The 27,666-nt window shown below is 36.5% G+C and overlaps 1 protein-coding gene across 6 annotated transcripts in view; it reads left to right on the plus strand.

The window, feature by feature from the left end:
* The first annotated feature begins 820 nt into the window (after nucleotides 1-820).
* LOC128021189 (glutamate receptor ionotropic, kainate 1-like) overlaps nucleotides 821-27,666 on the plus strand; it is a 65,287-nt gene continuing 38,441 nt past the window's right edge. For 4 of the 6 annotated variants that reach the window (XM_052608210.1, XM_052608214.1, XM_052608211.1 and 1 more), the window contains exons 1-7: nucleotides 821-1,489; nucleotides 13,631-13,798; nucleotides 14,451-14,708; nucleotides 18,415-18,596; nucleotides 18,829-18,882; nucleotides 20,142-20,315; nucleotides 21,073-21,216. In XM_052608210.1, the coding sequence (XP_052464170.1) occupies nucleotides 1,402-1,489; nucleotides 13,631-13,798; nucleotides 14,451-14,708; nucleotides 18,415-18,596; nucleotides 18,829-18,882; nucleotides 20,142-20,315; nucleotides 21,073-21,216 (1,068 nt within the window). In that variant the 5' untranslated portion in view covers nucleotides 821-1,401. The remainder of the gene's footprint in view (nucleotides 1,490-13,630; nucleotides 13,799-14,450; nucleotides 14,709-18,414; nucleotides 18,597-18,828; nucleotides 18,883-20,141; nucleotides 20,316-21,072; nucleotides 21,217-27,666) is intronic. The other 2 variants (XM_052608215.1, XM_052608213.1) reach the window with 2 other exon arrangements.

Consider the following 27,666-nt stretch of genomic DNA (forward strand, 5'->3'; position numbering starts at 1 on the left):
TGGACGGCACTCAGCATCTTCCATGCCGATCATGGGCTGAGCTCCTTTCGGTTCCACATGGGGGAGGCTCTGTTTGTAGGCTGGCTGGCCTCGTGTTTGCTATGCACAGCCGGGATGTTGCAGTGGTGTTCTGGGCCACTTGGCAGGGCAGAAGAAGAAACAAGCATCGCTGAAACCTCCAGCCACAGTGACATCAGTTTGGACACACTGTTTAGCTCAGCCAGCCTAGACTCTCATGCAAATTCAGGCATCAGTGAATTGTAAAAAAAAAATGGTTGCGTTGGTACCAGTATGGACTGCCTTTTTTAATTCACTTATAAATGTGTAAAATAAAAACTGACAGTATAATTCAATATGTGCTATAACTGATGACTTTGCATTACATTAATCTTTAATTTAGTCAAATAAAAAACATTTATTTAGTTTTTGTTGTTTATCTACTGCTTCATCCTCTTCTGTTACAAGATTTGTCCGACAGCTGGCGTTGTGTTCCACCATTTGGCAAAAAGCAAGCTTTTTAATTCACTGTGGTGTTCGTACATCGAACGAATCGGTTCGTTACAATGAACAGGGACAAATTAAGTCAAAACTTACAGAATAAGTGCGTGTTTCAATAATTACTTTTATTTTTTTTATATATTTCTGCTTTTCACTATATTTTAATAACATTTATAATAATGTATTCCTTCTTTCACAATATTACTGCTGGACAAAGTTATCATTTGCAACGCTTTGTGAATCAGTTTAACATTTCGAGTCAATCAGGAATCGGATCATTTCGTGCGAAAAATCCACCGTCACTCTTTCTGTGGACTCTCCTGTGCACACATATATTTTAAACATGCAGTAATAACGAGTAATTATCTAACTTCCTTTGACAGCATTTATAAATCGCCTAAAACGGATTATGACATTTGACTGAATATGTGGCTAGTTTGAAAAGAATAGCCTAATAATAATAATAAAAAAAAAATTAAGACCCTGCAAACTTATCTTCAATCTGAGTGAACTTAAAATGAAGATAAGGTCCTGAAGAAAACCAAACGTTTAGAAGATTTTGCTTTAATCCTGCAGTCTGGATCATGAGTCGGTCAGTGGCACGCGCTCTTGACGATCCTCGCGGTGCGCGTGCTGTGTGCTACAAGTATTTGCAGGGATGAACAAAGGATATCAGCGCAAAATCTTACCTGAAATATATTGAAGATTCAGTTACATCGTGGATTTTCGGGGAAAGGATCACAACGTGCTGTTTTGGAGGCAATAACTGGCTTTTTCGAGGAGCTGTTTCCATTACGCGCGATGGGAGGTGAATGGAAGTTGATGAGCGCGCGCTATGGTTCTTTAAATCCAGTTTTATGACATGAAGTTTTTTTATTTTTTACCTCTTTTGATTACACAGCCATGGAGAAGGGCAAAAGACTGTTGTTTTTCTTCCTTTTTTACTTGATGTCAAAGTTGTACCTTAGTGAGCAGCAGGTCATACGCATTGGTAAGTCATTGTCTTCCATGAATCGTTCAGTGTCACCTGAAGTTATTGTTAATTCATAAACTTTAAGTGTTCAGCATCAAGGGCCTGTTATTTCTCGTAACCGTTTTTTAATCTACTTGAGGAAGTGTTATTGTTTGTTTCATATAGACCATCTATCTGATGGTTTTATGACCTCTAAATGCATTCAGTTTATTTGTCGTATCTGGAAATCCATGTAGAACATAGCCTGTATATTCAAAGAAATTATCAGCATTGTCATTGATATAGCTACTATAATAATCTATTTTGTTACAGAAGTCAAACTTAAGGCTAAATCGTTCTCAAAATTGGATCTGTGATGGTTTAACCTTTCTTTACATATGAAGTATTGTTGGCAGGTCATCTTGAAAATAAACAAACAATAAATGCATTTCTCATTTAATATTAAACCATCAGTATTATCATCACCAAAATGAGATTTGAGAGCTTTGTTTACTGGCTCTCCTCTGTGTGTTATTGAGATAAAGCATCCTGTATTCACATAAAGGACAGTAGAGTCTGATGATTGCTGCTGTCTGACTTTGCCATCCCGGTAAATCCCCAAAGCAGTTTTAACAACCTACATTAATCCTCTTTCCTACCCAAGACTGATTTGATGTTCCTCTCCAAGTGATAGGACTTCAGTTGAAACAGAAAGCTTGGCATATTGCTTCTGTGGGATGGATTGTGAATTGGAGTTGGAAATACTAATGGTGTAAATAGTTTATATGGACATGCATCATCCATCCATAAATAAACTAGAGGATGAAATCTACATTAAAGTTTTATGTATAGATCTACTCTTAATGTGGGCCATTTTTCCTGAAAGTTGTGTATAGAGCAGAATGAAAGAGTGTGCTACTTAACCCCAGATGTAACCTCCTGACTGCCCTATTGATTCCATGGGTATTTAATCAGTTATGTCCCTAATGGGACTGGTTTTGACCACACTATATGTGGACCCTTTTTATCTGAGACATTTGTCAAAGTTTATCAGATATTGCTGGTTTACAGATGTTCTGTTGTCCTGAACACACAGTGAGTGATCTGTCTTTAAGATGGACGTGCATTGGAGCAATGAATCGTTTTAGTAGATAAACCCACACTCTTGCACATGAACATGGATTTTGGTATTTGGTTGTATATCAGGCTGGTGATACAGGAGACTTTCCCTGTGTATTCCTGAAAATGTAGTTGCACCCAGCTGCCATCTGTCATCTGAAATTTATGATTGGCATCTAAAAAAGTGCAGATTGCTGGAGACATGCAGTGATGGTGGGCTTAGTTTGCACAACAGTGAACCGTAATGGATACACTGACATTCATTAGCTTTTCACAAATGTTCATGTCAAAATTGCTCGACAGGGTACAGCTAGTGCTTTTTTTTTTTACAGATTGTGGGCAAAGAATGAACTAAAAATAGATGTTGAATGATACAGACGGAAACTAAATTTGCGAGGTTTGCGCGGTTTGCTTTTTAAAACTTCTCACTACTTTTCAGTGACTAAAGTAATTGTACAGACCATTTTAGAGATATTAACATTAACAATCTAACGCAACGGTCCTAATGCATTTTTGGTTTTACACTCATAAAAACATGTTAGGACAGCTATGTTAATGTTTTGTAACAGAAAGCTATAAATAGTAAATAAATAGTATTTCTTAAAAAAAAATTGCTTCAAGTGAATTAAGCTAAAAAACGTAATAACATGACATAATTAAAGCTTTTTTAATTTACATGGGGTGGGTCTGTCCCAAGGGAGCCACCATATTGAGATCACATGACCAGCTGCTGAATACAGCATGCTTTATGTAGCCCATATTTTATGAAACACTTTTGGTAACTGACTAAAATTTTTTTCATTATTAAAAGTTTTATACATCAAGAAATTAAAATGACATTTTTACAAATATTACTTTATAAAACAAATTTTCATATCAATGACATAATAAAAGGTTATTTAATTTATATGGAGCGCCCTCCAATTTGAGATCACATGATCAGCAGAATACTCTATGCTTTATCTAGCTGACCCCGATATTATCAGATACTTTCAATCGCTGAATAAATGATGGCTTTATCATGGCTTTAATTAAATAATCACATTTCCACAATGGAAGATTTGCACAATGCTGCGTCTGGCAATACTGATACAATACAATACAATATTGGAGTGGGCCAGTGAGTCCAAAATGCCTGCCAGCAAGTAAGTGGTTTGATACAGCCATCTACGAGGTCCTATTAGCATGAAGCGAAAACCAAAATAATTTGTTTACTCGTCTACCCCGAAAATTAAATCATAAATGTGTCCTATATAGGATGTTTGCTGATGCCATTTATCATCCCACTGGTTACTAGACCAGATTGTTTTGACCGTATGGCAGCAATTTTGTTAATGTCTGGCTTTGGTCCAACATTCTGTATTGAGATCTCTATAAAGCTTATAATTTTTGTCCAACTCTGCACAAATGACTGCTTTTAAAATCTTTGAGAAAATTTTGTTGTACGTAATATAGAGCTGCATCAGCTCATTCCTGTGAGTGGTTTAAAATCATCTTCGGGCTCTGAAAGTATCACAGTGTTGACTGAGGGAATGTGCAGTGCCGGTGGAAGTATTTCACAGGCTATGAGGGGAAATTAATCCTTTTAGATTTGGATCCATTTGGCCTCAGATGTATGTTCAGCACTGTGAAATGGCACTGCTCTTTGACCGTCAGCAGAATCTCCCTAAAAGTCTGTACAGACATGGTGTATTAGGAACCTGGTTTGAAAAGAAGTCACATCTTTTTGAATGACTAATGTAGGTTGTAAACATTTACATCAGAACATGCTTAATTTTATGCCTCTTATATATTGAGCTTGGAATAACAATAAATGAATTTGAGCGTTTAGTATGAGCCCCATGAGAAAATCAAAGGGTTCGATCACAGTGGCGGAGAGAGTGGAGAATAGCTAATGTCTCTGGCTCTTTCTCTGCGAGAGCATTGGTATGCATGCTGACTCCTTATCCCTTTGTGTTTTCTTGTGTTTGTCAGAAGGGATGTGTTTGTACAAGATTTCATGAATCTGAATGAGAAGGAAGGTTTTTTCTTTGATGAAGCATTTGGCCTGTGTGTTTGCAGAAATCATTGTGATGTCTTAATGAAGAGTGTGTGGAATACATCATAGACAGTGACAGAAATATTGAAAAGAAGAACAGAGAGAGAGAGAGAAAGACAAAGACTGTGTCAGATGATGACTTGTGTCACTTGTGTGCAGGTCTGTGTATGTGTCTGTACGTGTGCATGCTTGCATTTGTTGTTGTGGGCATTTGTGCATTAGAAAGATTCATGACCTTCTTGATTAATCAAGAACTGTGTACATTACATTTATTCATTTAGCAGATGCTTTTATCCAAATTGACTTACTGTATTTTTCGGACTATAAGTCGTACCTGAATATAAGTCGCATCAGTCCAAAAATATGTCATGATGAAGAAAAAAATATATATAAGTCGCACCGGACAATAAGTCGCATTTATTTAGAACCAAGAACCAATAGAAAACATTACCGTCTACAGCCGCAAGAGGGCGCTCTATGTTTTCAGTGTAAACTACAGGAGCAGTGAGCAGCATAGAGCGCCCTCTAGTGGCTGTAAACGGTAATATTTTCTCTTGGTTCATGACTCTTAGTTTCATTTCTCGTAGTTCATGTCAAATTAATTTTGTTAAATAAGTCGCACCTGACTATAAGACGCAGGACCAGCCAAACTATGAAAAAAAGTGTGACTTATAGTCCGGAAAATACGGTATATTTCATCATGAGCATGTAGCAAAGTATCGTTGAAAGTAATATGACAGAAGTTAAGTATTATGGAAAATTAAGTCATTTATAGGTGCACTGAACAGATTTTAAGCAGTTTAAATGTTTTTCGAAACATATGAGTAATTTGAGTTATTGGAGTTTGTTTTATGAGAAAATAATATTTGAGTTTTTCTACTTCAAAATGTGATGTTTAATTCAATGCGTTAATTGACGTTCTTTATAATTATTTGTGAAATTGACTAGCAATTTCTAAATAAAATTTTTCCAACAACACTGTATGTGTTTATCCAAGATCCAGTTCTTGACAGCAAAACAGCTAGCGGTCAGAGTGCAGTGCAGCATGAAATAGAGATAAAAAGACACAAAGGATCAAAACATCAAAACAAGATAAAAAAAACAGTTTCATTTAGCAGTTAGTAAACAAACTCCATTCATCCAGACCATCAGGTGTTCACAACTGTGATGAAGAAGAGCCAGAGAAATGTGAACAAAAACTACACTTGAACTCATTGTGATTCATTAAATTTGTTTCACTCAAATTTGAATAATTACAATGAGTGGCACAAAGGGAAACTCATCATCACGTTTTAATCATACAACAGTACTTTATATTAATCTGCCACGTTCTACCCTCTTCATTTGTGAAATATTTTCTTTCATAAACTGTAGAAATTGGTTGTTACAAAAAAGTGAATGCTGGATAAAAACATTTACACATCTGTCCTGAGCATTCAGCTTGTTCTTACTGTAATGTTTCATCCTGGGACTGATCATTGAATGGAGCATTCTCTCTGGATAAGAGCAGAGCGACTGACGACAATGATATATTGTTAGAGCTGACAGATATGTAACATTGAATAGCATTAACCGAACATCTCCTGGAATGATCCAGGGGAAAAATGTAAAACAGTACCACAGAGAAAAGTTTACGATCCTTCATGCAATTACAAGGTCAAATGCACATTAGAAGCCTCAAAAAAGTCACCAAGCATTTGTGCATACTTATTGTGTGCCAAAAGACTTGTGTTACATCCAAATACAATACTTCCCTGCTATGTAGTAAAAGAAAAGAGTATGTGAAAAAATAGTATGTCCAAATTTACAGTATTCACGGGAAAAGAGCCAGGATGACCTACTATTTCCAGTGAGATTCTGAAATAAGCATCCAATGGACACTTCACTATCCCATGAGGCCACAGGGAGGAGTTGTGAATAGTATTGAAGCAACACAACTGATGTTTAGGTCACATGTATATGACAACATGACAAATAGAGTATGTCAGGATCACATACATACTACACACATTCACACTAAATGGAATTCTTTTCCGAAGCAAAAATATAAATGTGGGCTGGTCCTCCCCCAGAAAATTATTTTACTGGAATAGATGCCATTTCCTGTATTCTGGAGCATTTTAATGAAACATTTGCTTTTATAGCCTAAAACGGTTACCACATTCCTGGCAAGGTTTCCCAAAATCTAACAAAGCAGCTAAAGTCTAGTTGTTTTGAACAAAAAAAAAAAAATGATATGCTAAAATGCTTCGTTTAACATGCTGTGTCGCGGGAGTGCAGTAGACGCGAGTTGTGAAAGTACGGAATGGAATGTAGTTTATATGGAGTCTGTATGGAGGGAATGGATTTGAGGTGGAACAGCGTGGAAGTCAAGGCAGGAGCTGAAACACAGGATGAGTTTAATTTATTAGGGTATTCCTCAAGTGGAATGGATTTGACTGATGACGCTCTGAAAAGTGAACAATAATAAATGCTAAATTAGAGATGGTAAAAGTGAGTGGGACCAGTATCAGTGGTCATAAAAACCACATACAAAGGTTTTGATGCCCATGCTCAGAGAGAATGTGTTTTTGGAAATGGTGTCAATTTTAGTGCCATTTAGCTTATATTTAATATCTCAGGGTTTAATCTTCTAAAGTTAATTGAGCTCAGTAATTGGGGGTGAAGACACTTAAAGACCAAGATCATTTCAGGGCTGCGTTCAGACATAATCTCATAAGGCCTTTGAGATGTTAATTTTGGTAAAGTGTTAAAGAAATGCTGAGAACTCTTTTGACTATAATTGCACACATTCTTCATTAGGGTATATATTACAGCTATTAGCTAAAACTCCAATATGGTATGAATGAAAAGGCCTGCTGTTTCCTTCATCATCCAGTTCCCAGGGAAAATGTGAATGCATAAAATGTGCAATTGAGAATGAGAAAGAGACACAAAGTCCTTGTGAGCTAAAAAAAGAAAAAAGACAATGGATCCAGAAGCACAGTCTGGGAATGGTGACAATTACCCACATTTCAGCTAATTTACTTCAATTTAAATGTGAAAACTGCCTAACCTCTGAACCATTGTTATTTATGTCTGCAGAATTTTAATGAAAGAAAAAATCTGATGCAAATATTTCCACAAATTTGCATTTGTTGACAGTCAAATTAGGCCTTTAAAAGTTATTTTCAAACTGGGGTCCATGGAAAACTTTAGAGATAAAGCATATATATACACATATTATATATATATATATATATACATAACAGCAGGGTGCTATATAATTAGAAAAAGATAATAATATCTAATAAGTAATAATAGTAATAGATAAAGAAAATGTAATAGAAAGTAAATATTTCAAAATATTTTCTAAATATTATTTTACACATAGCCTCTTTATAAGGCCAGCTGTTGTGGAGGATGTGCTGTATACTGTATACTGTCTACCCGACTATAGACTGAACTAGGGTAGTGATAAAATATTGATAAAGCAGCTAATAATCGATAATGATGAATCAATAACAAGTTTGTCGATTGATTGGATTGGTTAGATCGAACTAGCTTGTCTTTGTCAGTCACTGTTAAACATGAGCTTCCGTTCATGCACGTCAAATACTGTAGATGAAGCGTAACAAAGAAAGCTTTGTTATATTTGTTGTTTTATTGTGTAATATGGGCATATTTTAAAACTTTTTTAATATACATACTATATAGCAGCCTACATTCAAGCAGTGTTGTTTTAGTATAACAGATACTATTCGAGTCAGATTTTTTTGTTAATTTTGTTAAAGTTAATTTTAGTTCATGTGTTTGTATGTGTGTATATTTTTGTTTCTGTCATTTTGTTTTTAAATGTATATATAGTAAACATTTCTATGTAGTTTTTATTATTTTTGTATTTTTATTTTTAAATATTTTAGTACATCATGTTTGTGGCGAGTGGGGCGGGGCCGAGAGGCGTGGGAACGAGGAGTGAGGCCAGGTGTAGTGATTGGAGATGAGCTACACCTGAGCCCCACCGCTAGTATCGAGTCCCACGTAGGAGATGGAAGGATATAAAGCTGGAGTGACGACCGTGAAGGACGAGAGAGGACCAGGCCTGGGACATTATTTTATGTTTGCTTTTTATTTATGCGCACCAGTCGTCCGTGAGGGGCTGGTGCGCCGTTTTGTATTTACTTTTGAATATTAAAATGAGTTTTGATTGTGCGCCGGTTCCCGCCTCCTTCTTCCCGATGATTAGGAAGTTTGTATCGTTACAGTGGTGCCGAAGCCCGGGAGAGGGAGGGACGCGCTGCTGAAGATCCCTCGCTGCTGTGGTGAATCCGCGGTGCCCTCGAGCAGGCGAGGTATGTGCCGCCAGGGACGCTCGAGGCGGTGGGCTGGAGCGAGTTGCCGGGGACGGGCGAGCTCGCTGCCGACCGCCCACGACAAGGAGGGGCGGCTGCCGTCCGTGAGGGAGCGGAGGAGTCGGCGCCGTTCGCCAGGGGGCCGGAGCCTGCCGCCTCCGTGACGGAATCCGGAGGGGCAGGGAACGGGGGACTCCTGCCGCTGCCCAAAATCGGAGGAGCCGTCGCCGTCCATCGGGCGGCGGAGGAGTGTCGCGCCGTCCGCCGAGGGCCGTCCAGTGCCACCGCCGGGCACCGCGGAGGAGATCACCCAGCTGGTGGAGGGCCGAGCAGCAGTGCGTCTGGGAACCGGATTTTTTTTTTTTTTTTCCTCTCTCCCCTCTCTCGTCCTTGTCGCTCCTCCTTCCATCTCCTTTTCTCTCGCCTCGTCTGTCCTACCCCCAGGTTCCTGCAGGTCCCCGTGAGCGGTCCCCCCCGGAGGGAAGGGGGGGGGGGGGGAGTAGAGCGCAGTCTCGAGGGTACCCCCCGGCCTGCGAGGGGCGATGGGGGTATGTGGCGAGTGGGGCGGGGCCGAGAGGCGTGGGAACGAGGAGTGAGGCCAGGTGTAGTGATTGGAGATGAGCTACACCTGAGCCCCACCGCTAGTATCGAGTCCCACGTAGGAGATGGAAGGATATAAAGCTGGAGTGACGACCGTGAAGGACGAGAGAGGACCAGGCCTGGGACATTATTTTATGTTTTGGTTTTTATTTATGCGCACCAGTCGTCCATGAGGGGCTGGTGCGCCGTTTTGTATTTACTTTTGAATATTAAAATGAGTTTTTGATTGTGCGCCGGTTCCCGCCTCCTTCTTCCCGATGAATATGGAGATTTGCATATCGTTACAATGTTAAACTAAAGAAATGTTGCCTTGTTAAAATAATAATAAGTTATTTAATATTTTTATTTTATTTTATTTCATGTAACAAACATGTTTTTTTTATGGATTTGGTTTTAGTTAACTATAATAACCCAGTCATGCATCTATATTTTGTTCCCATTGAAAAGAACATTGTCCTTGATGTGAAATAAAGTATTTACAGATATTAGTTTTTAAATCATAAAAATATGCAAAGCCCTGCCTCTACATACAACCACATAGATCAAAAGCGCATAATTGTCTTGTTAACTTATTGTTTATCATAAGGGCAAAATGCATGTAATGACACAAACATCATGATAGAAAATGACTTCATTAAAGTTGCGGTCCCCAAGGTGAACAGCAGAGGCTTTGGACATCCCTAGGGGACCATTTTCCAATGAATAGAAATAAAGCATTAAAGCATGCTCAAGTAACCATCACAGCACATACACAAGTGTCCATATGCCACTCTGCCAGCCTTTTCATTCTGCTCTAATACTGCCTGATGTTTTATAGACACTGTAAATATATTCAGTTCCAGTGGCTGACTCTTAATGTGCCAATTAAAAGAAAAGTGAAGCTAGATGGATTTGGAGTTTCCATGATAATAACAGATCAATTGGGGATCAGACTTTTTAGTCATAGTGGAAAAAGAGTAAATAAACACAGCAAAACCATAAATCTGATACTTCAAAAATGGAAACTGAGACTTGTTTACTACTAGACTAATTTTTATCAACTCTCCTTCATGTTAGTGCATCTGCCTCGTCTAGAAAAGCTTCAGGCTTCATTCTCATCTCCAGCCTCCCAATACGTCCCAGTCTTTCCATCTCACGCTATATGAAAGCAATCAGTTTTTCACAGACAAAATCTCCTCTCCTTTTTCCCTGTATGGAGCGTTTGGTCCGCACTTTCCCCGAGGAACTATCTGTACATCAGACAGTGTTATCCACAGCAGGACTTTTTGGCTTTGCTTTAAGTCTTGCTCATTCCAATTCAGCTTTCTAAAAGCCAAAACAGGCCACTGAGACCGGTTTCACAGAAGCTTGTATCTATCTACACTCTGATGAGCTTCATCTCACACACATTAACATTTCCGTTTTATTATTCTTATCTTCATTCACAGTCTATTTCTTATAGAGCCAATCTGTCACTTTCACTGTTAGAGGTTGGCTGTTTATTGGCGAGTTAATGGCCCATTTCTTCCTGCTGAGACCTGTTTGTTGGCCATCTATGAATAGAGTCTAATCTCAGGTGGATGTCCTCCAGAGGGATCTTACCGTTCTGCATTGAATTCGCATGATAAGTAGTTGCAGCATTACAAGTAATATGACATAATGTGTGTGGTAAAAGATGCTCATGCATAATTTTGGAGATGTACTCAACCGAAAGTATTGGCCACTTAGTCCAGATGAATTATGTCATGTTGACTTTGCACCCGACTGAGTTTAATTGAGTCTAACAAACTGATGTTTTGATCCTGATCATTTGCTGATTCAGGTGTGAATGGTCCGTTTTGATCTTCAAGATTGTCTGATTTGCATGTGATCATTGAGAAGAGATGTTGATTAACCTTGTGCAGTTGTGGGAATAAGCTTCACTACCTTCAACGGAAGTCATTTAAAAATGGTATGTTAAAGGTCAAACACTGTGTTGGCCAATTAATCTGAATTTCTTAAATGGCTAAATCTGCATGATTTTCTAAATGTTATGGTATCACTAAATAATTGTCACAGGTAAGGTATTGGCATTTAGATGCATCTTTTATCATACTGGGAATAATTTCTGAGAGTAAAACAGCCACTGTACTCTGTGTTGTTTAGTATGTTGTTGTTTTTATTAGTATTTTAAAATTATGAATTGTTAATGCATGCATTCATAAAACACTATACCAATCGATAGATTCTGCTATCTAGACAGAGTCTGCTATCAGACTGGCCACTTGTGATGGTTTGCCGCTAGGCAGGACATATACAACAAATAGTAGAACACATCCAAATTCTCTTGGCAAGTAAAAAGGTCTTAAAATCATGCCAAGGATTTCTATATTGTGGTCACAAATCTTACATTTGACTGATTGAGCATGGCACCACACGTCATTTATATACACACATGTCCCCCATCCTCTACTTTTTTCCCGAATCTTTATTCCTGTCTGCCTGTACTAAGGTGAAGCTGGGAAGTTCAAAAAGTTCATTGTAGGTTGTAGCCAGATTTCCATAAAACATAATAGAGAAGCCTCGCGGTTTTCATTACAGTACCTTATGTATGATTTTAAGGTGTCCACTTTGTAGTTTAAAGAACGCAGATTGCTGTAGATGATGATCAGGGTAGCGGGGCTCAGTTAAATCTGAGAAAAAGATGAGTCCTTATGCCACCCCTTCTCCTACGTTTATTCCTTTTTGGTCTAACCACCTCCTGTGGTATATTTGCTTCCACCTTTAGGTTTTTTAGATAACTTGTAACCATCCTTCGAGGCATCCTTGTATTTATCTCCAGTAGAGCCTTTCGGCTGTACCAATGAACGGGTAATGATGGTGATGAATTCAGATCGCTGAACTCCATTCTCTTGGTTCCATTTGCAGGCTCCAACCATGTTTCACACGCACCAATAATCCTCAAAGTCAGAGCCAAAAATAAAACTTGTCGGATTATCGAGCATCGTACCAGAAATAGCTGGTTTCATTTCTTACATGCATCTTGCATGTCTTTTATGTTCTTAATAATACATGTGTTTATAAAAACACTCACTGCTTTTATAACTTTATTAATTTTCTATAATTAAATTATACTGAAAAACTGTTCTTTTGGTCTGGAGTCTGGACAAAAAAAAAAAAAAAACATCTATTGAACAGAATATGAACTTTGTCAACTGTTTGACAAACTTTATAATTTATGTACAGTGATTAGCAAAGAATAACCTTGAGCAAAATAATTTGTTCTTTACATCTTAGGTTCTCTGTACCATGTAAAAATAGTCATGTTTTATCTTAAATTATTCTAACCAGACAGGAAAACAATCTGATATGTCAAATAGATGTGTACATTAACCTGATTTAGCCAACTCGTACCTGTCTTGTTGGGATGTGCCTGAATGTTTTTTTTTTTTTTTTTGGCAAAGTTTGTTCATTTATTTATGTAATGGATGCTACTTTAATCATAATTAACACAATCTGGATTTTACTTTTTCAGTAGCATTTACATGCATTTTATTTGTATTTAGCATCAGCTTGACACTATTTTTTGTAACTACTTTTAAATTAGTGTGGAACTGAAATATATCAATTTCCAGGGCACCAATTGCCTAGACACTGTTTTTTAAAAATGTGCTTTTAACAAATGCTGGATTATGCTTTTTCAAAAATGCATTAACTTGGAATCGATTTGTATTTAGCATTAGCTCAGCTCTCTTGTTCAACTGCTTTAATGTATCCATTACTCCTAATTTTCTGTTACATTGTACACTTAGCTACTGTTAAATGTGTTTTTAAATAAGTTATAAAAAACAACTACTGGATCTATCTTTTTTTCAGTTTGCATTAGCATTTGCTTGGATCTCATTCATTTTATATAGCATTAGCTTGGCACCAATGCTTTGAACTTTATTTTAATGAGGTTTTGCATTACTAGGGCATTGATTTTAGTTTCATTAATTCGTTAACGTCATACTGATTTTTAAATGTGGTTTACTTTAAGTATATTTAGACATTTACTGTACTTACAGACTTGAAAGAACAGTTTTACTTTTTACTTGTTGCTTAATTCTGTTCGTCTCTTTATTTTGTTTGAAGGGGGCATCTTTGAGACACGGGAGAATGAACCTGTCAGCATGGATGAACTCGCCTTTAAATTTGCAGTTACAAGTATCAACCGAAACAGAACCTTGATGCCAAACACCACGTTGACCTATGATATCCAGAGAGTAAACCTCTTTGACAGCTTTGAAGCCTCCCGAAGGGGTATGACTCTTTCTTTACAGCCAAAACATGTTAATAGAACAATGGTATATCCACAGCTAATATTCCTTCAAATTTTGAGTGATAAAGATGAACAATATTTCAGAAGAAATTTCTAATTCTAATTTTAATCGCCACTGTACATTTTGTATTTATTTTACAATTTTATTTTAGAAAGTTTGTGACACAGGTGAATATACTTAATGCGTTTGTTTAAAATTGTTCTTGGTTTATAGTTATGTGTTAAACAATGATATATTATATTATGTATTGGATTTCAGTTCAGTATAGTTATTTTAAATGTTTAAATACATTTGACATACTTGAAATACTTGGACAGTTCAAAATCATGTGTAAATCATGGGCAGATGTGTAAAAATGAGCTACTTTGTTAATATTATGTTCAGTATTCTATTTAACACATTTAGTAGTTCTCACAACAAAAAACATTATTTGTGCCTCTTATGCTTTAAATTAGAACTTCTAGACCAACAATTTTAATGGAAATACAATTGTAAGCTAATTTAATGAAAACTTAGCAGAGCTAACAAGGCTAGACTATTGCTTTTATTATCTACACAACTCTTTTCTTATTTTTCTCATACCACCACATATTTTTCTTCTATCTACTTTCTCTCCATTTTTCTTCTCTCAGTATGTGACCAGCTGGCCCTGGGGGTTGCGGCGGTCTTCGGCCCCTCTCACAGCTCCTCGGTCAGTGCCGTCCAATCCATTTGCAATGCCCTAGAGGTGCCGCACATCCAGACGCGCTGGAAACACCCATCCGTTGACAATAAAGACAATTTTTACATAAACCTCTACCCTGAGTACACCTCCATAAGCAGGGCTATCCTGGACATTGTCCTTTTCTACAAATGGAAGTGTGTTACTGTGGTTTACGAGGACAGCACAGGTGAGTGACTGTTATGGATTGGAAAGGGGTGACAGTTTTTACAAAGGGATTTTTGAAGTGTGCTTTTTTTGAGGTTTTGTTGAGAGGCTTTTTGAAGTGGGATCTTCATACCTTTGAGCTTTAAAATGGGACACTGCTAGGCCACAAAATTTATACTGAAATTCTCTTTTGTGCTGGCAAGAATATCTGATGTCCACATACATTTACATTCAATTATATTTTAAACAAGTGGGAATTCACTGAATTTATCAGTAACCCCAACATTGCTTATCGCATTATTTATTTTGGGTGCTTTTTTCAAGCCTGGGATAATGGTGTGCTGATATCCACTCAAGGCCATGCTGTTTAAGTTTTGTTGGTAAACAGTAAAGTTTTACATTAAACCAGCATTTGGAAAGCTTGTCTTTTCCACAGGGATCTCCTCATGAATTTTATACATTTAAGCTGTCAACTTGCATATTTTACTCATCAGCCAAGAGGATTTTTTTGTTCTGGTAATGTTTGATATAGGACAGTTCTGTGACTGGTTTGGAAACAGCAAATGTAAAGTCGAGACATCACACACAGCTAGCCTTTAATGTGTAAATGTTGGTTTTACTTTAAATAGCAGGGCACTGTCACTCACAGCATTTACATTCAATGTCTTGCCATTAAATCCTTGCTTTGAAATGCACAGTGGTGAAACGGTTTAAATGTGAAATTGGTGAGTTTAATGGGATTTCAGGTAGGAACTGTTCATTTGTTTTTCTAAGTCGGTTTGGTTTAACTCTCCCTTGACCTTATCAGTTTATTTCCTTTTGACAGCATCATTCCAATACCATATTTCATTTTTTATATATTCTGACTTTGTGACCTTTTCAAAGTGGTTTTGAAAACAATGAAATATTGACTGAATATTGAACATCTCTTCCAACATTGTGTTTACTGGTTAAATATGGCCTTGGCTCATATTCAAGAACTGCTGTGGTTGTGTCAGTTATTCAGATTTATGATTATTATTATTTCTTTCAAAGATATGACAAGATGTGTTCATTACTCACACTTTATCATACAGAATCAAACAATAGCTGTATATATAAGTCACCTTAACGTGAGATTAAATGTGACTCTGCCTGCATTTTAAGTAAGTATTTCAGTATTGTTCATAATTTATCAGTGTGCATTATTCTAAAGAAAAAAAAAACTAATCAAATCTGTCATCAAATTGTAGTAACTTTCTCTACCTCTTAGATGACTTCTTTTTTTTCATGTTGTCAGGGGTTGGGACACACAGACAGGGAAAATCATCATTGTGTATGATCCACAAAATCAAGTTAGTCGTTGCATTATGTCCAACTAGACAATCTGCTAAATGTTGCAAATCTGTTTTATGATGTCTTTAAATGTATTTATGCTGCAGTAGTGTAGGAAAATCTGGCCTGTGTCACATCCTGATCAAACTCCCCCTCTCCTGTCAATTAAAAAGAAAAAAAAAACAGCAAAAACACAATGTATCAAAATAATCATATAATATGCAAATTCTGCATTATGCTGTAGTTCACTAACAGACTTCAAGTGATCCCCTGATGGCAGCAAACTAATTTGGAGAGCAAATCAAATGCAGACAAACACATCTAGAATTTAATAACACATAAAAACAAATAAGCACAAAGCAAAACAAATGGCAAATTGCCCTGCGAATACTTTTTCTGCAGCCTACAATGAGCATGCCGACACTGCCGCCAGTTTCAAATTGCTTGCAACAGATAAAATTTGTGTCAGACTGACCAGTTTCAAAAATGATTAGTGTGTCTGATTCATTGCCAGTGACTTGGATCGAAATCATTAGGGGAGCTCAGGGAACAGATGCCAGCACAAATTTACCCTAGTATTCACACCGTCTCTGCTGTAGTGTGATTTTCTGGAGCTCCTGTAAGCCATCTGTTTGAAAACACAAATTACACACTACTTTCTGTGTGTTTATGTCTATTAATCTCATTCTTTGATAGCATGATTTATGGTCTTATCATTGCTTGGAAGTGCATCATTATATGGCCAAGACTAAATCAAGGTAAATAACTGTAGCCTGTAACTAAAAGGGGTTACATACCTCTGCTCAAATCTGTGTTTTGGATGTATTATTGGGCTTTATTATGACCAACATATTTCTTTATCCTTGTCTTCAACATTGAGCTTGTGTATAGCACTGCCATTACAAGAAATTTGCGTCCATAATATTAGTCTGCTCCGCCACTTCTTTTATTGAATTCACTGTGATCTTGCATAGGATATTTTCATCAAAATATTTAATTCTGTAAAAGCATGGTTTATAATACAATTAAAATTTTTAGAATATGAAGGGAATAATATAGAATAATAAATACAAGGGAACAGGAGCAATGAAAGCTTTTGCTACAGCTTTGTGAATCTATGAACTGGATCCCGATATGTAATTTAGGGCCCGGTCTCATTCTAAGAGCCCAGAGACCCCTGAAACTCAGCTTGTGTGATTACTAATGTCGTACAGTAATTGATGAGCTCATGAGGAGGTAATTTTTGTCTTAAACAATCGATATTCATTCAGTGTTGTCACATTTGAATGCACAAGCATTACACTTGATCGACTGATATGCAAGATAGCCTCTTTAAAAATGTATAATTGTTTCTACATTTTTTCAGAGTAAATTTACTAAAACTAAAAATGAAACATAAATGAAAGTCAAATAGAAATTAAAAAACTCATACAAATGTCAAAAGCCCATAACTAAGTTGTTCGTTTTTTAACATAGGCCTACTTAATAAACCGTAATGAAATATAAATGAATACTGTAAATATAAAAATAAAAGCTCATTCTAATATTAATAAATACTATAATCATACATGCTCCTGTGGCTCCTGTGGTAGAGCATTGTGTTAGCAGCACAAGGTTGTGGGTTCGATTCCCAGGGAAATTGTTAGCCTGAATGCACTGTAAGTCACTTTGGATAAAAGTGTCTGCTAAATGCATAAGTTTAATTTAATAAATAATACTAAAATAACATTCATCTAAAACCTCTCAACATGTTGATATAAATGATTAGCACCTCATCAAAGCTTAAACAGTTATAAACCAGTAGAAAAGGGATTGGGTGCGTGTAATATGGAGAAATTGCTGTGCACTGTGCAGATGTCATTAAATGTTTCTTATAGTACAGATTGTGTGTTTATGGAGGTCATTGCATCACTTTGCCTTGTGGACGTTTAGTACACCAGAGTTGTGTAGACTTTTGATCTTGCCTAGGGGAAACCATTAGGCTTTCACAATGTTACATTTTAAAAGGATATTTTTGGATTTCTCTAGCCTGTACTATTATTCTCAAATCTGTTGAAATAATAAGAAAGATTTAGAGCAGTATAGTAGTTGTACTTTAGCGAAAGTATCATATTATCTAATAACACTGACTGACTCACGGTCATTTTCATCCCTTTTCCCAGGTCTTTTCAACCTTCAGATAACATTTCCACATGCTTCTGTTTAATGCATTAATTTTTGCTGCTAAAGACTGTTTTGATTTAAGAGAAGCCAAAAAATATTGTTACGGTATGTATCAATGGAATCGATGAGTCCAAATTGATGGTCCTCGTAAACATCTGCTATAACACTGGGGAAATCAGTAGAATTACTGCAGCTCCTGGTGAGTTTGTTTCTATTCCACTGATCACTCTTCTATGGTCTCTTGTTTCAAGGACTTATGCGTATGCAGGAACTGATCAAAGCTCCGTCCAAACACAACCTGAAGATCCGTATCCGCCAGCTGCCATCAGGAGGAGGTGACAGTCGCCCCCTTCTGAAGGAGATGAAGAAAGAAAAAGAGTTTTACATCATCTTCGACTGCTCCTACCAAGTAGCCGCCGAGCTTCTCAAACAGGTGCGGCACCATTTCAGGAGATTTTCGCTCTGAACTTTCATTGAACTCGCAAAGTACGTCACACAGATTGAAATGGATTGAAAATGAGAGTGCATGCTGTGACCCAGCAGGATTTCAGAGCTCTACTTTAAAGCAGAAAGATGTAATACAATTTTTGCCATTCTGGCTTCATTCCTGAATACTGCTGAAACTGTCTTATTTCACATTCAGTCAGTCGCTTTTTCCCCCACAGCTGATGTCTATGGGTATGATGACGGAGTACTATCATTTCTTCTTCACAACCTTGGTGAGTCTGAAAAGCTGACTGCTTGCTATTAATAAGAGTATTTTTCATAACATTAGATGATGAACAGGCTGAGTGATTTTCTGCTGTTTTTAATAATTGTTGCTTATCAGACTGTATGATTCAACCCTATTGACATTCTGAGACATAAAACCCTGGGCGACATCCACTGTCTTTAATGTCAGACTGTATAACGTTTATTCTAATTTATGTTTGACAGTGTTCACTAGGCTTTAAATAACATAGGATTCTATAATTCTATCATTCAGTCATCTATAATTCTCATTGACACGTGAAACTTAAATTGTATCCAACAATCCTTTGAAAAGTCTTTGAAAAAGTTGTTGTTGGAAAAGTCAGTTTGAGTGTCTTGTGGCTGGGTATTTGTGACAGGGTTGTACACATTTCATAATTGAATTCAAAGTGCTTTTAAGATTCCAGTTCAGTTCATGAATTTGCGGTAATGTGGTAGCAAACAATGCAGAATTGCAGTTTGAACTTGAATTCAGGGAAGCAGAATGCAATGAACTAAGATTCAGAGCAAATTTGCGATGTCTATTTTTTAACTATAGAAAAAAGAAAGGTTCATCAAGACAAATTGGAATTATGGCCTGACAAAATTTATAAGAGGTTAAAAAAGTCTTTGAGTTTGACCAATTTAAAAGCATAACTGGCAAGCAGATACACTAATGTTTACAAGTTTTGGGTTAAGAATATTTGTAATTTTATTCAGCAAAGACCCATTCAATTGATCAGAATTGACTTTAAAGAATTTTACATTGTTAAAAAATATTTGTATTTCAAATAAATGTTTTTTTTTTTATTTGACCTTCTGTTGATGAAAGAGTCTTAAAAAAGTTCACAGTTTCCACACAAAAAAAAAAAAGTAAACATCATAATTATTATTGACAACATTGATAATACAATACATTTTTCATGAGTTCCAAATCAGCATATTATAAATATTTCTAAAGGGTCATGTGACACTGAAGATTAATGACTAAACTTATCTAAAATTGAGCTTTGCCATCACAGGAGTAGATTACATTTTAAACAGTTTGCTTACAAATTACAACATATGAATTGAAATGGAGCCAATTCTTAAATCTTTGTACAACTGTGATTTGTGGACAGCTAACAAGGGCTTAAGGCCGTTTTTTCATCTTTACGACAAAGAAAAACATGGCATTAACAGTCTATATCTTGTGCAAAGTTTACACAGCTCTTAAGCAAAATCTGGACACACTCTCGTTGCCTTGCAGGATATGTTTGCTTTGAACCTTGAGCCGTACCGCTATAGTGGAGTCAACATGACAGCCTTCCGCCTCCTGAATCTAGATGATCCATATGTGACTTCCGTGATCCAGAAATGGTCCATGGAGCGCCAGCTGGCACCACCCAAACCTGAGAGTGGACTGATGAGCGGCATTATGACTGTGAGGATCGGTCTGCTGTCATGCATTTACATTTTACGTTTACATTTAATCATTTATCTTAATCATTAATCACTTTTATCCAGAGTGACTTACAAATGAGAAGAATACTAGAAGCAATCAGACCAAAAAGAGAGGAACAGTATACAAGTGATGTGACAAGTCTCAATTAGTCTAGCAAAGTACACGTTGCAAGGTTTTTGATTTTGTTGGTGTTTAAATAAATTAGAAAAAAACAAATGTTCCCTCCTATAAGATATTGCATGAACAGGACAATTTGGAGTCACATCTGTTACTGTTGTCGATTACAAACACTGAGCCAAAACTAAACCAGACCCTTACCTTTCCCTTTAAATCCATCCTTCACAGTTAGAATAACTGGGATTAAGTCTCACCGATGTTGACTAATCTACCCGTCCTCCAGAAGGTAGTGTAAATTCTGCTCTCCTCATTAGACATGCATGAAGGGCTTAAAGCAGGTAGCATCAGGAGATTTATTCAAATCAGTTTTTACCATCCAGGTCACATTTCAGCACTGAATAACACTCAGAGAAACATAAGGTGTGTGTGGCATGGGGCAGGAGAGGGGCTCTCTTTCTGTGATCAGATGGAAGGGGAATTAAACCTAAATATGATTATGTAACGTACAATATTGTGCAAATGGTAAACAAAAACACCTTCTGGCAGTATATTAATGCGTAATGAAGTTTGATTATATTTAGTGCATGTTTCGTGTGTAAATTCTTCTCTCTTTCCACAGACCGAGGCTGCGCTCATGTATGACGCAGTGTTCATGGTTGCTGTTGCGTCTCAGCGGGCCACGCAGATGACAGTGAGTTCCCTGCAGTGCCATAGACACAAGCCCTGGAGATATGGCCCGCGCTTCATGAACTTGTTTAAAGAGGTGAGAACATTGTACTTTATGTAGCAAAACACATTAGACTGAGGAATTGTAAACTTGGTTTTTGTTTGCAAGTGAGAAATTGCAGAAATTTTACTTGTAAAATATCTTCAGTTAGAAAAAGTTTAATGAATATATATTTTTTAAATAAATAAAAAACAGCTATATTTATTTCATTTCGAGGGATACTCTACCCAAAAATTAAAATTAATAGATAATAGTGAGATTCGGTCAATAAAATAAAGTTTGACCCTTGAAACAATTCACTAAAAGCAGTTTACACTATGATGAAAATTCAGATTTGCCATAACAGGAAAAAATAATATTTTTAAACATATTCAAAATAATATTACCATTACTGTTTTTAATATTACTAATAATTCAGACTTTGTAATCATAAGATAATTTTTTCAAAAACATAAACAATTTCACCAACCCAAAACTTTTGAACTGTAGTGTAAGTAAATAAATTGCAGCAGTGCGTGATTCATTATATCGTTAACAAGATATACCCTTATTGATTCATGAATCAAACTGATGACAAGTCATTCTACTCAAGAAATGTAATGAACAAATATATAAATAAAACACTATATGAACTGATTCCTAAAGCAACTGTATTAATTATTTCTTCAGTCAAGAGCAGTGAGTGTTTTTACTTTGTGTTTTGTTGTTTTATTAACGTTAAAGGAATAGTTCACCCGAAAAATAAAAATTATGTCAGCTATTTGTCAATTCTGTCATAGTGTTTTATATTCATACCACCATTTACTCACTCAAAAGTGGTTTTAAACCTGAATGAGTTTCTTTCTTCTTCTGAACATAAATGCTATTTTGAGGAACGTGTAAAACCAAACAGTTGCTGGTCCACAGAGACTTCCATTGTATTTTTTGCTACTATCAAATTCAGTGTGGACCAGCACTGTTTGGGTACCCTCATTCTTCAAAATATATTCTTTTGTGTTCAGCACAAGAAAGAAATGAAAAGGTTTGGGATCATGTGACAGTGAGTAAATAATGACAGAAATGAAATTTTAGGGTGATCTATCCCTTGACAGTAATGATAGTAGGCTTCTTGTTTAATAGGCCTACTGTCCCTTTAAGACCTGCAAGCATCTGATATACAGGAACGTATACATTTTTTTCTCAACTGTTTACTTTCATTTTAGACATAACCAACATGAGAACATGTAAACCTTGTGTGTTTTACATAATTAGTGCAAAAGATAACTTAGTTCAATAACCAAGCGCTGTTTGTATGCAGCGCTCAGAAAAAAGCAAAGGTCAGACCAGTACTTGAATGAAACATTTAAAAGCAAATGCAAATAATGAGAGAGTAACTCTACCGCTGAGTTAACACTGCTGTGAATGCATGTGGCATTGTACAGTATATGACAGAGGCGCCAGAACTGCAGCTGATAGAATGTGTGCTGTAGCACAATACTAAGATATTTCTTCGAAAGCAGATCATGGAGACATTTTTATCATCGACTTTCAAAAATTGTCATTTCGCACACCCCTAATCTCCTGTTATGATGTGAATCACACTGTGGATGTGTGTGTGTGTGTGTATGTGGGTGTGAATGATGCTTGACACGTTGTGGAATATTTATCAGACAGTCTTTTTGAACTCTTTCAGACTTTAACTTTTTCAGATTTTTGACCCGTAGGTTACATAAAATGTATTTGTAGATGAAAAATATTTTTTTCAGGGCAGAGGTGCCTGAAAATTGATACTGGTACCTCTGTGTTTTGATCTTTTTTTAAATCCCAGATCCATGCAGGATGCTCTCACCGCCGTTGAACTGAGAGGTCATAACAGTCCTCCTTCATGTCTGAGTTTGGAGGTGTGTCCTTCCACTGTGAGAACTCTAAAAAGTCCCTGTGATCATACAAAATGTCTGTTGAGGGGAATGAAAGTTTGTTCTGAATAGGCTTTTTAGTAACATTTTTAGATATGCTTTCAGTTCCACTTGTATAAAGTCTCAGCAGTCGGAGTGTTACTGGCTATAGAAATGGAAAAAAGGCTTTATGGCAGATTTTTGTATAAAAATGAATAGTGCCACTGTGCATTAGAGAAAGGGGTGGGCCAGCATGGCTCAGCAGTACAGAGGGTGAATGTATGTCCTGGTTTGACTCTTCCATATGTGTTTTAACTAGGAACCATCAGTCCTTGCTATGCAGTTTGCACCTTATTCACAGAGCGCCAAAGGACTTAAAGCTGCTCTTAGATTTAGATCCTTAGATTAGATTTTTTTGATTACTTAAACTACTACCTGACAGATATCACTGAAAAAGGTTTCATGAGGAATCACACTTATCTCTTTGACAGCCCTAGACTGTAAACAACAGAAGGGCCTGACAAAAAATTTAGCACCAGGCACACTGTCAGTCATTTCACACATTTGGATTTGCTGATGTCTGGTCTGCTGACATGTCTTTGGAGAGATGTGTGGTTTCAGTGAAGGGGAGGTGGTCTTATTCTGTGGCACAAGCTAACAATGTGGCTAATATGACAACTTTAAAGCTGAAGTGTGTTAAATACCAACCAGCTACAAGGTGAATCACAACATTAAATGCTTTTGAATTTGAAGCAAAAATGTTTGAAAATCGGATAAAAATGAAAAAGTACATGACTGTTTACTTAAAGGGTTAGTTCATCCAAAAAAGAAAATTTGTCCATGTTTTACTCACCCTCAAAGCATAGCTATGTGTAATGTCGCTTTCTTTTTTCTGATGAATCCAATCAAAGTTATATAAAAAATTGTCTTTGCTCTTCCAAGCCTTTCAATTCAAATAAAGTGCGCGCATCTGTAACAAAAAAATGTCCCTCACGCGGCTCAGACAGGTGAATAAAGGACACCTGTAGCGAATCCATGCGTTTCTGTACGATAAATATCCAGATTTCAAACATAATAAATACTTTTTTTCTCCCTTCTGCTGACTGTGTAAGTTTCCTTACTTTAGCAAAGGAAAACCAGTCTCTTCTTGGCTTATTTCGAAATCCTCCAGCATTTTTCTTTATAAATCCTTTTTTTGTGCTTCTAATTCGGGAACGGCGCTTTGTTTTGTTTTGTTCTCTCTCCGCACTCGTCACTAACCACGGCTTCCGCCTTCACATCTTCCATGTCCCTAAAATTGTTTATTATATTTGAAATCTGGATATTTATCTTACAAAAATGCATGGATTCGCTACAGGGGGCCTTTATTCACCCCCCAGAGCCATGTGAGGGACGTTTTATTACAGATGGGCGCACTTTATTTCACCACTTCTGAACTGTTGACAACAAACACCCGCTTACCCCATTGGAAGGCTTGAAAGAGTAAGGACAATTTTTAATATAACTCTGATTGGATTTGTATAAAATGATGAAGTCACATACACCTAGGATGCTTCGAGGTGTGAGTAAAACATGGATGAATAAAGTTTTGGGGTGAACTAACCCTTTAATGACTTTAGTAAGATTAAGAACTACAATAACAGTAATCAGTATGAATGAGATAATCATTAAAATAAGGAAGAATTATAAAGGTATTTTTTTAACATGTTCATAGAAACAATTAACGATATGTTTCTTTGCAAAATACACATGCATACAAATATTTATGTAGTTTGAGAGTTTGGGGAGACTAAAATGAAATTAATGGGATTTTTTTCAGAAGCCAAAGGTTGCATTATATTAGTGTCAAAACATTTTAGCCATCATACATTGATCAAAAAAAAAGAAAAAAAAAAAAAGGTAGCTCTGTCCCAAACTCATGCTGTTGGTTGAGCCAATGTTGCTGTGTTGGGGCTACACAAATGAACAGAGTTATTTTTTGAAAATGCCACAAAGCTCCAGTCTTTACATGATAAAGAGAAAAAACCCTTAAATGGCTTATAATTTTAAAATGGGACTGGAGAAAGTATTGAGCATTTAAAAAACTATGTGCTTTGTGTATAAGTGTCTAATTAATTAGGCTTGTTTTGAGTTGAGCAAGTGTGGAGTAAGTTTTCTATACATTTTAACAAGACAAACGCTAATGAGTCCAGATGCAACATTTTAACGCCCCATAAACTCTGTATTACAACCCCATTAAAGCCATAAAACACTGTGTTGTAAGAGGCTTCTCTACAGACACTACGCTAGAAAGTACTTAATGTGCAAAATTACAATGTGTGTGGATGTAGGGTACAAAAACACGTCCTTCTGTGAACTGCATATTTGCTGTAGCCATTGAAATTCTCCACTTTAGCAGCAGCAGCAATGTTGGAGTGTTTTATATAGATTGCCAGGACGAATAAAGTCCCTCTTTATTTCATTATTTCATCACTGTCTATTTAAGTAATATTCACTCACTTAAGTTCCTCTCATGTGAATTTCAGTGTGACTAAACCACTGTTACAGAACGCTGAACAGCTTTAAATGTAATGCTTGTTGACACATTGGGCAGGAGATGCTTATCAGTGCGGTTTTGCTTATGGGGTCTGCCTTTTATGAGGACAAAAAACTTACAGAATGTATTACGTGCCATATAATTTCAAATTATTTTGCTCCTGTACTGTAGCAGAAAAAAAGACCAAATATTTTTACACCCCATTTAAGAAGCCTTGATTATATTACACTGCACACTGATGAAGTGGCATATAAGACCCATAGGTCTAGACACACATGTAGGGGAGGTTTTAACAGTATTTATCCCTGCTTGCGGCCAAATTGTAGGGCTGAAGTGAAAATAAGTATCATTATGTTATTTTTGGCCCCAAAAATGTCTGTGTCATTATCATATTATACACGCAAGAGCATTTTTGCTTCTAGAAAGAAGTCAAATCTTTAACTTTTAACTTTGATGTTACACTGGTTAAAGCAAGTTTATATGTTAATAAGATTAATTGAATTTAATTTTATTCTTTTTTTCTGTTCTTTTTTTCTGTTGAATTACCCTATGAAGCAGGCTTGATCTTTAAGTATGTTTGAGGTGCAGCCTAGTGGTTAAATATGTGTGATGGTAACTCAGCAAGTCCCACAGGAATTGCCCCGTGTACTGTCAATGTTTTGGCCTCAAGCGAGGCACTTGTGTTGCTCCAGGAGCATTTTGTAAATGTGTTAGCTAAATTAGTAACGAGTGAATTCCTCTTGTCAATTAAAAAAAGAATACAGTTCCTGGTGTATGTGAACACATTAGTATGCAGTGCACCACTTGTCTCCAGTGGCTCCAGTACAGTTGCCTGGAATGGTGGAAATGGTTTACAATCGAGGTCATCATCAAGTCTCCAGGTTTCCTACGGGATAGTAAAGCTGTGTCCACCTGAGCATGAGCTGGTGATGTGCTGAAGGCCAGCCGTTGCCTCTTATTTTGAGATGTGCTCTGAGAAACGCTGCACAGAAGGGCTGTTTTTCTGATATCCCACCCACTTATCAAAGCTAGAGAGGGCTTGAACAGGTGCTATTACTCTTCTTTAGTTGCCTCAGCTGATTGAATTCTGAGATTGCCTGCTCTCATTTTTGGTACAACAAAGCTAGGGGAAATGAAATGACGGAACTAGCATGATTTTTTGCTTTTGGGAACAATATACAGTAAGGCCTGACCACATAGTGTAGGGAAGAGCACGAATCAATTATTCATAAAATGAAGCCTAAAAGTTTTGATGTATTAACATCATAATATGTGAACTTCAAGTACACAGTCTGATCTTATATAATACCCATAATTGTAGTGGTTGCATGTGGATTGTAACATTTAATAAAACATCTGACATGATAATGAGATTTTATGTATAATATATATGCTAAAGTCAATATAAAACATCCTCCAAAGGTAGACACATCATAGGAAATCATCATTGTCAATAATGGCTTTAATATTTATTTATTTTATTTATTTATTTATTTCAAGCAAATCGTGTGACAACACAAGAATACACAATAATAATAATAATAATAATAATAATAATAATAACTTACACTTATGCTTGAAATGGAGTGGGAAGAAGTAAAACTGATCGAACCCCACCCCAGTCTGGCAAAGAATTTATACAAACAAAATAACTGCTTCCTTCTTCGATTATCTCAAAGAAAAAAAAAATGAAATAAATAATGGGTCTTTGCTGAATAAAATTAAATGTTCTTAACCCCAAACTTTTAAACATTAGTGTATCTGTTTGCCAGTTATGCTTTTAAATTGGTCAAACTCAAAGACTTTTTTAATAAAGCCCCAAATTATTCCACAAAGTAACCCCACACACAGACATAGAAAAACTCCTCCTGGTGGAACCCTCAGTTGGGACCACAAAGTTCCCAGATCCTCTCAAACTGTACGACTGCTCTTTATGAGAAAACATATTTTGAATGTTCAGAGGTACTGAATAGTGATACACTTTAAACATGAACTGTGCATTATATCATTTAACGAAATCCTGCATTTTTGATAACTTTGATTTAAAGTACATTATGATCAAGGATATGTTTAACT

The sequence above is a fragment of the Carassius gibelio genome, chromosome A10 (genome assembly GCF_023724105.1).
Source record: "Carassius gibelio isolate Cgi1373 ecotype wild population from Czech Republic chromosome A10, carGib1.2-hapl.c, whole genome shotgun sequence".
Taxonomy (NCBI): Eukaryota; Metazoa; Chordata; class Actinopteri; order Cypriniformes; family Cyprinidae; genus Carassius; species Carassius gibelio.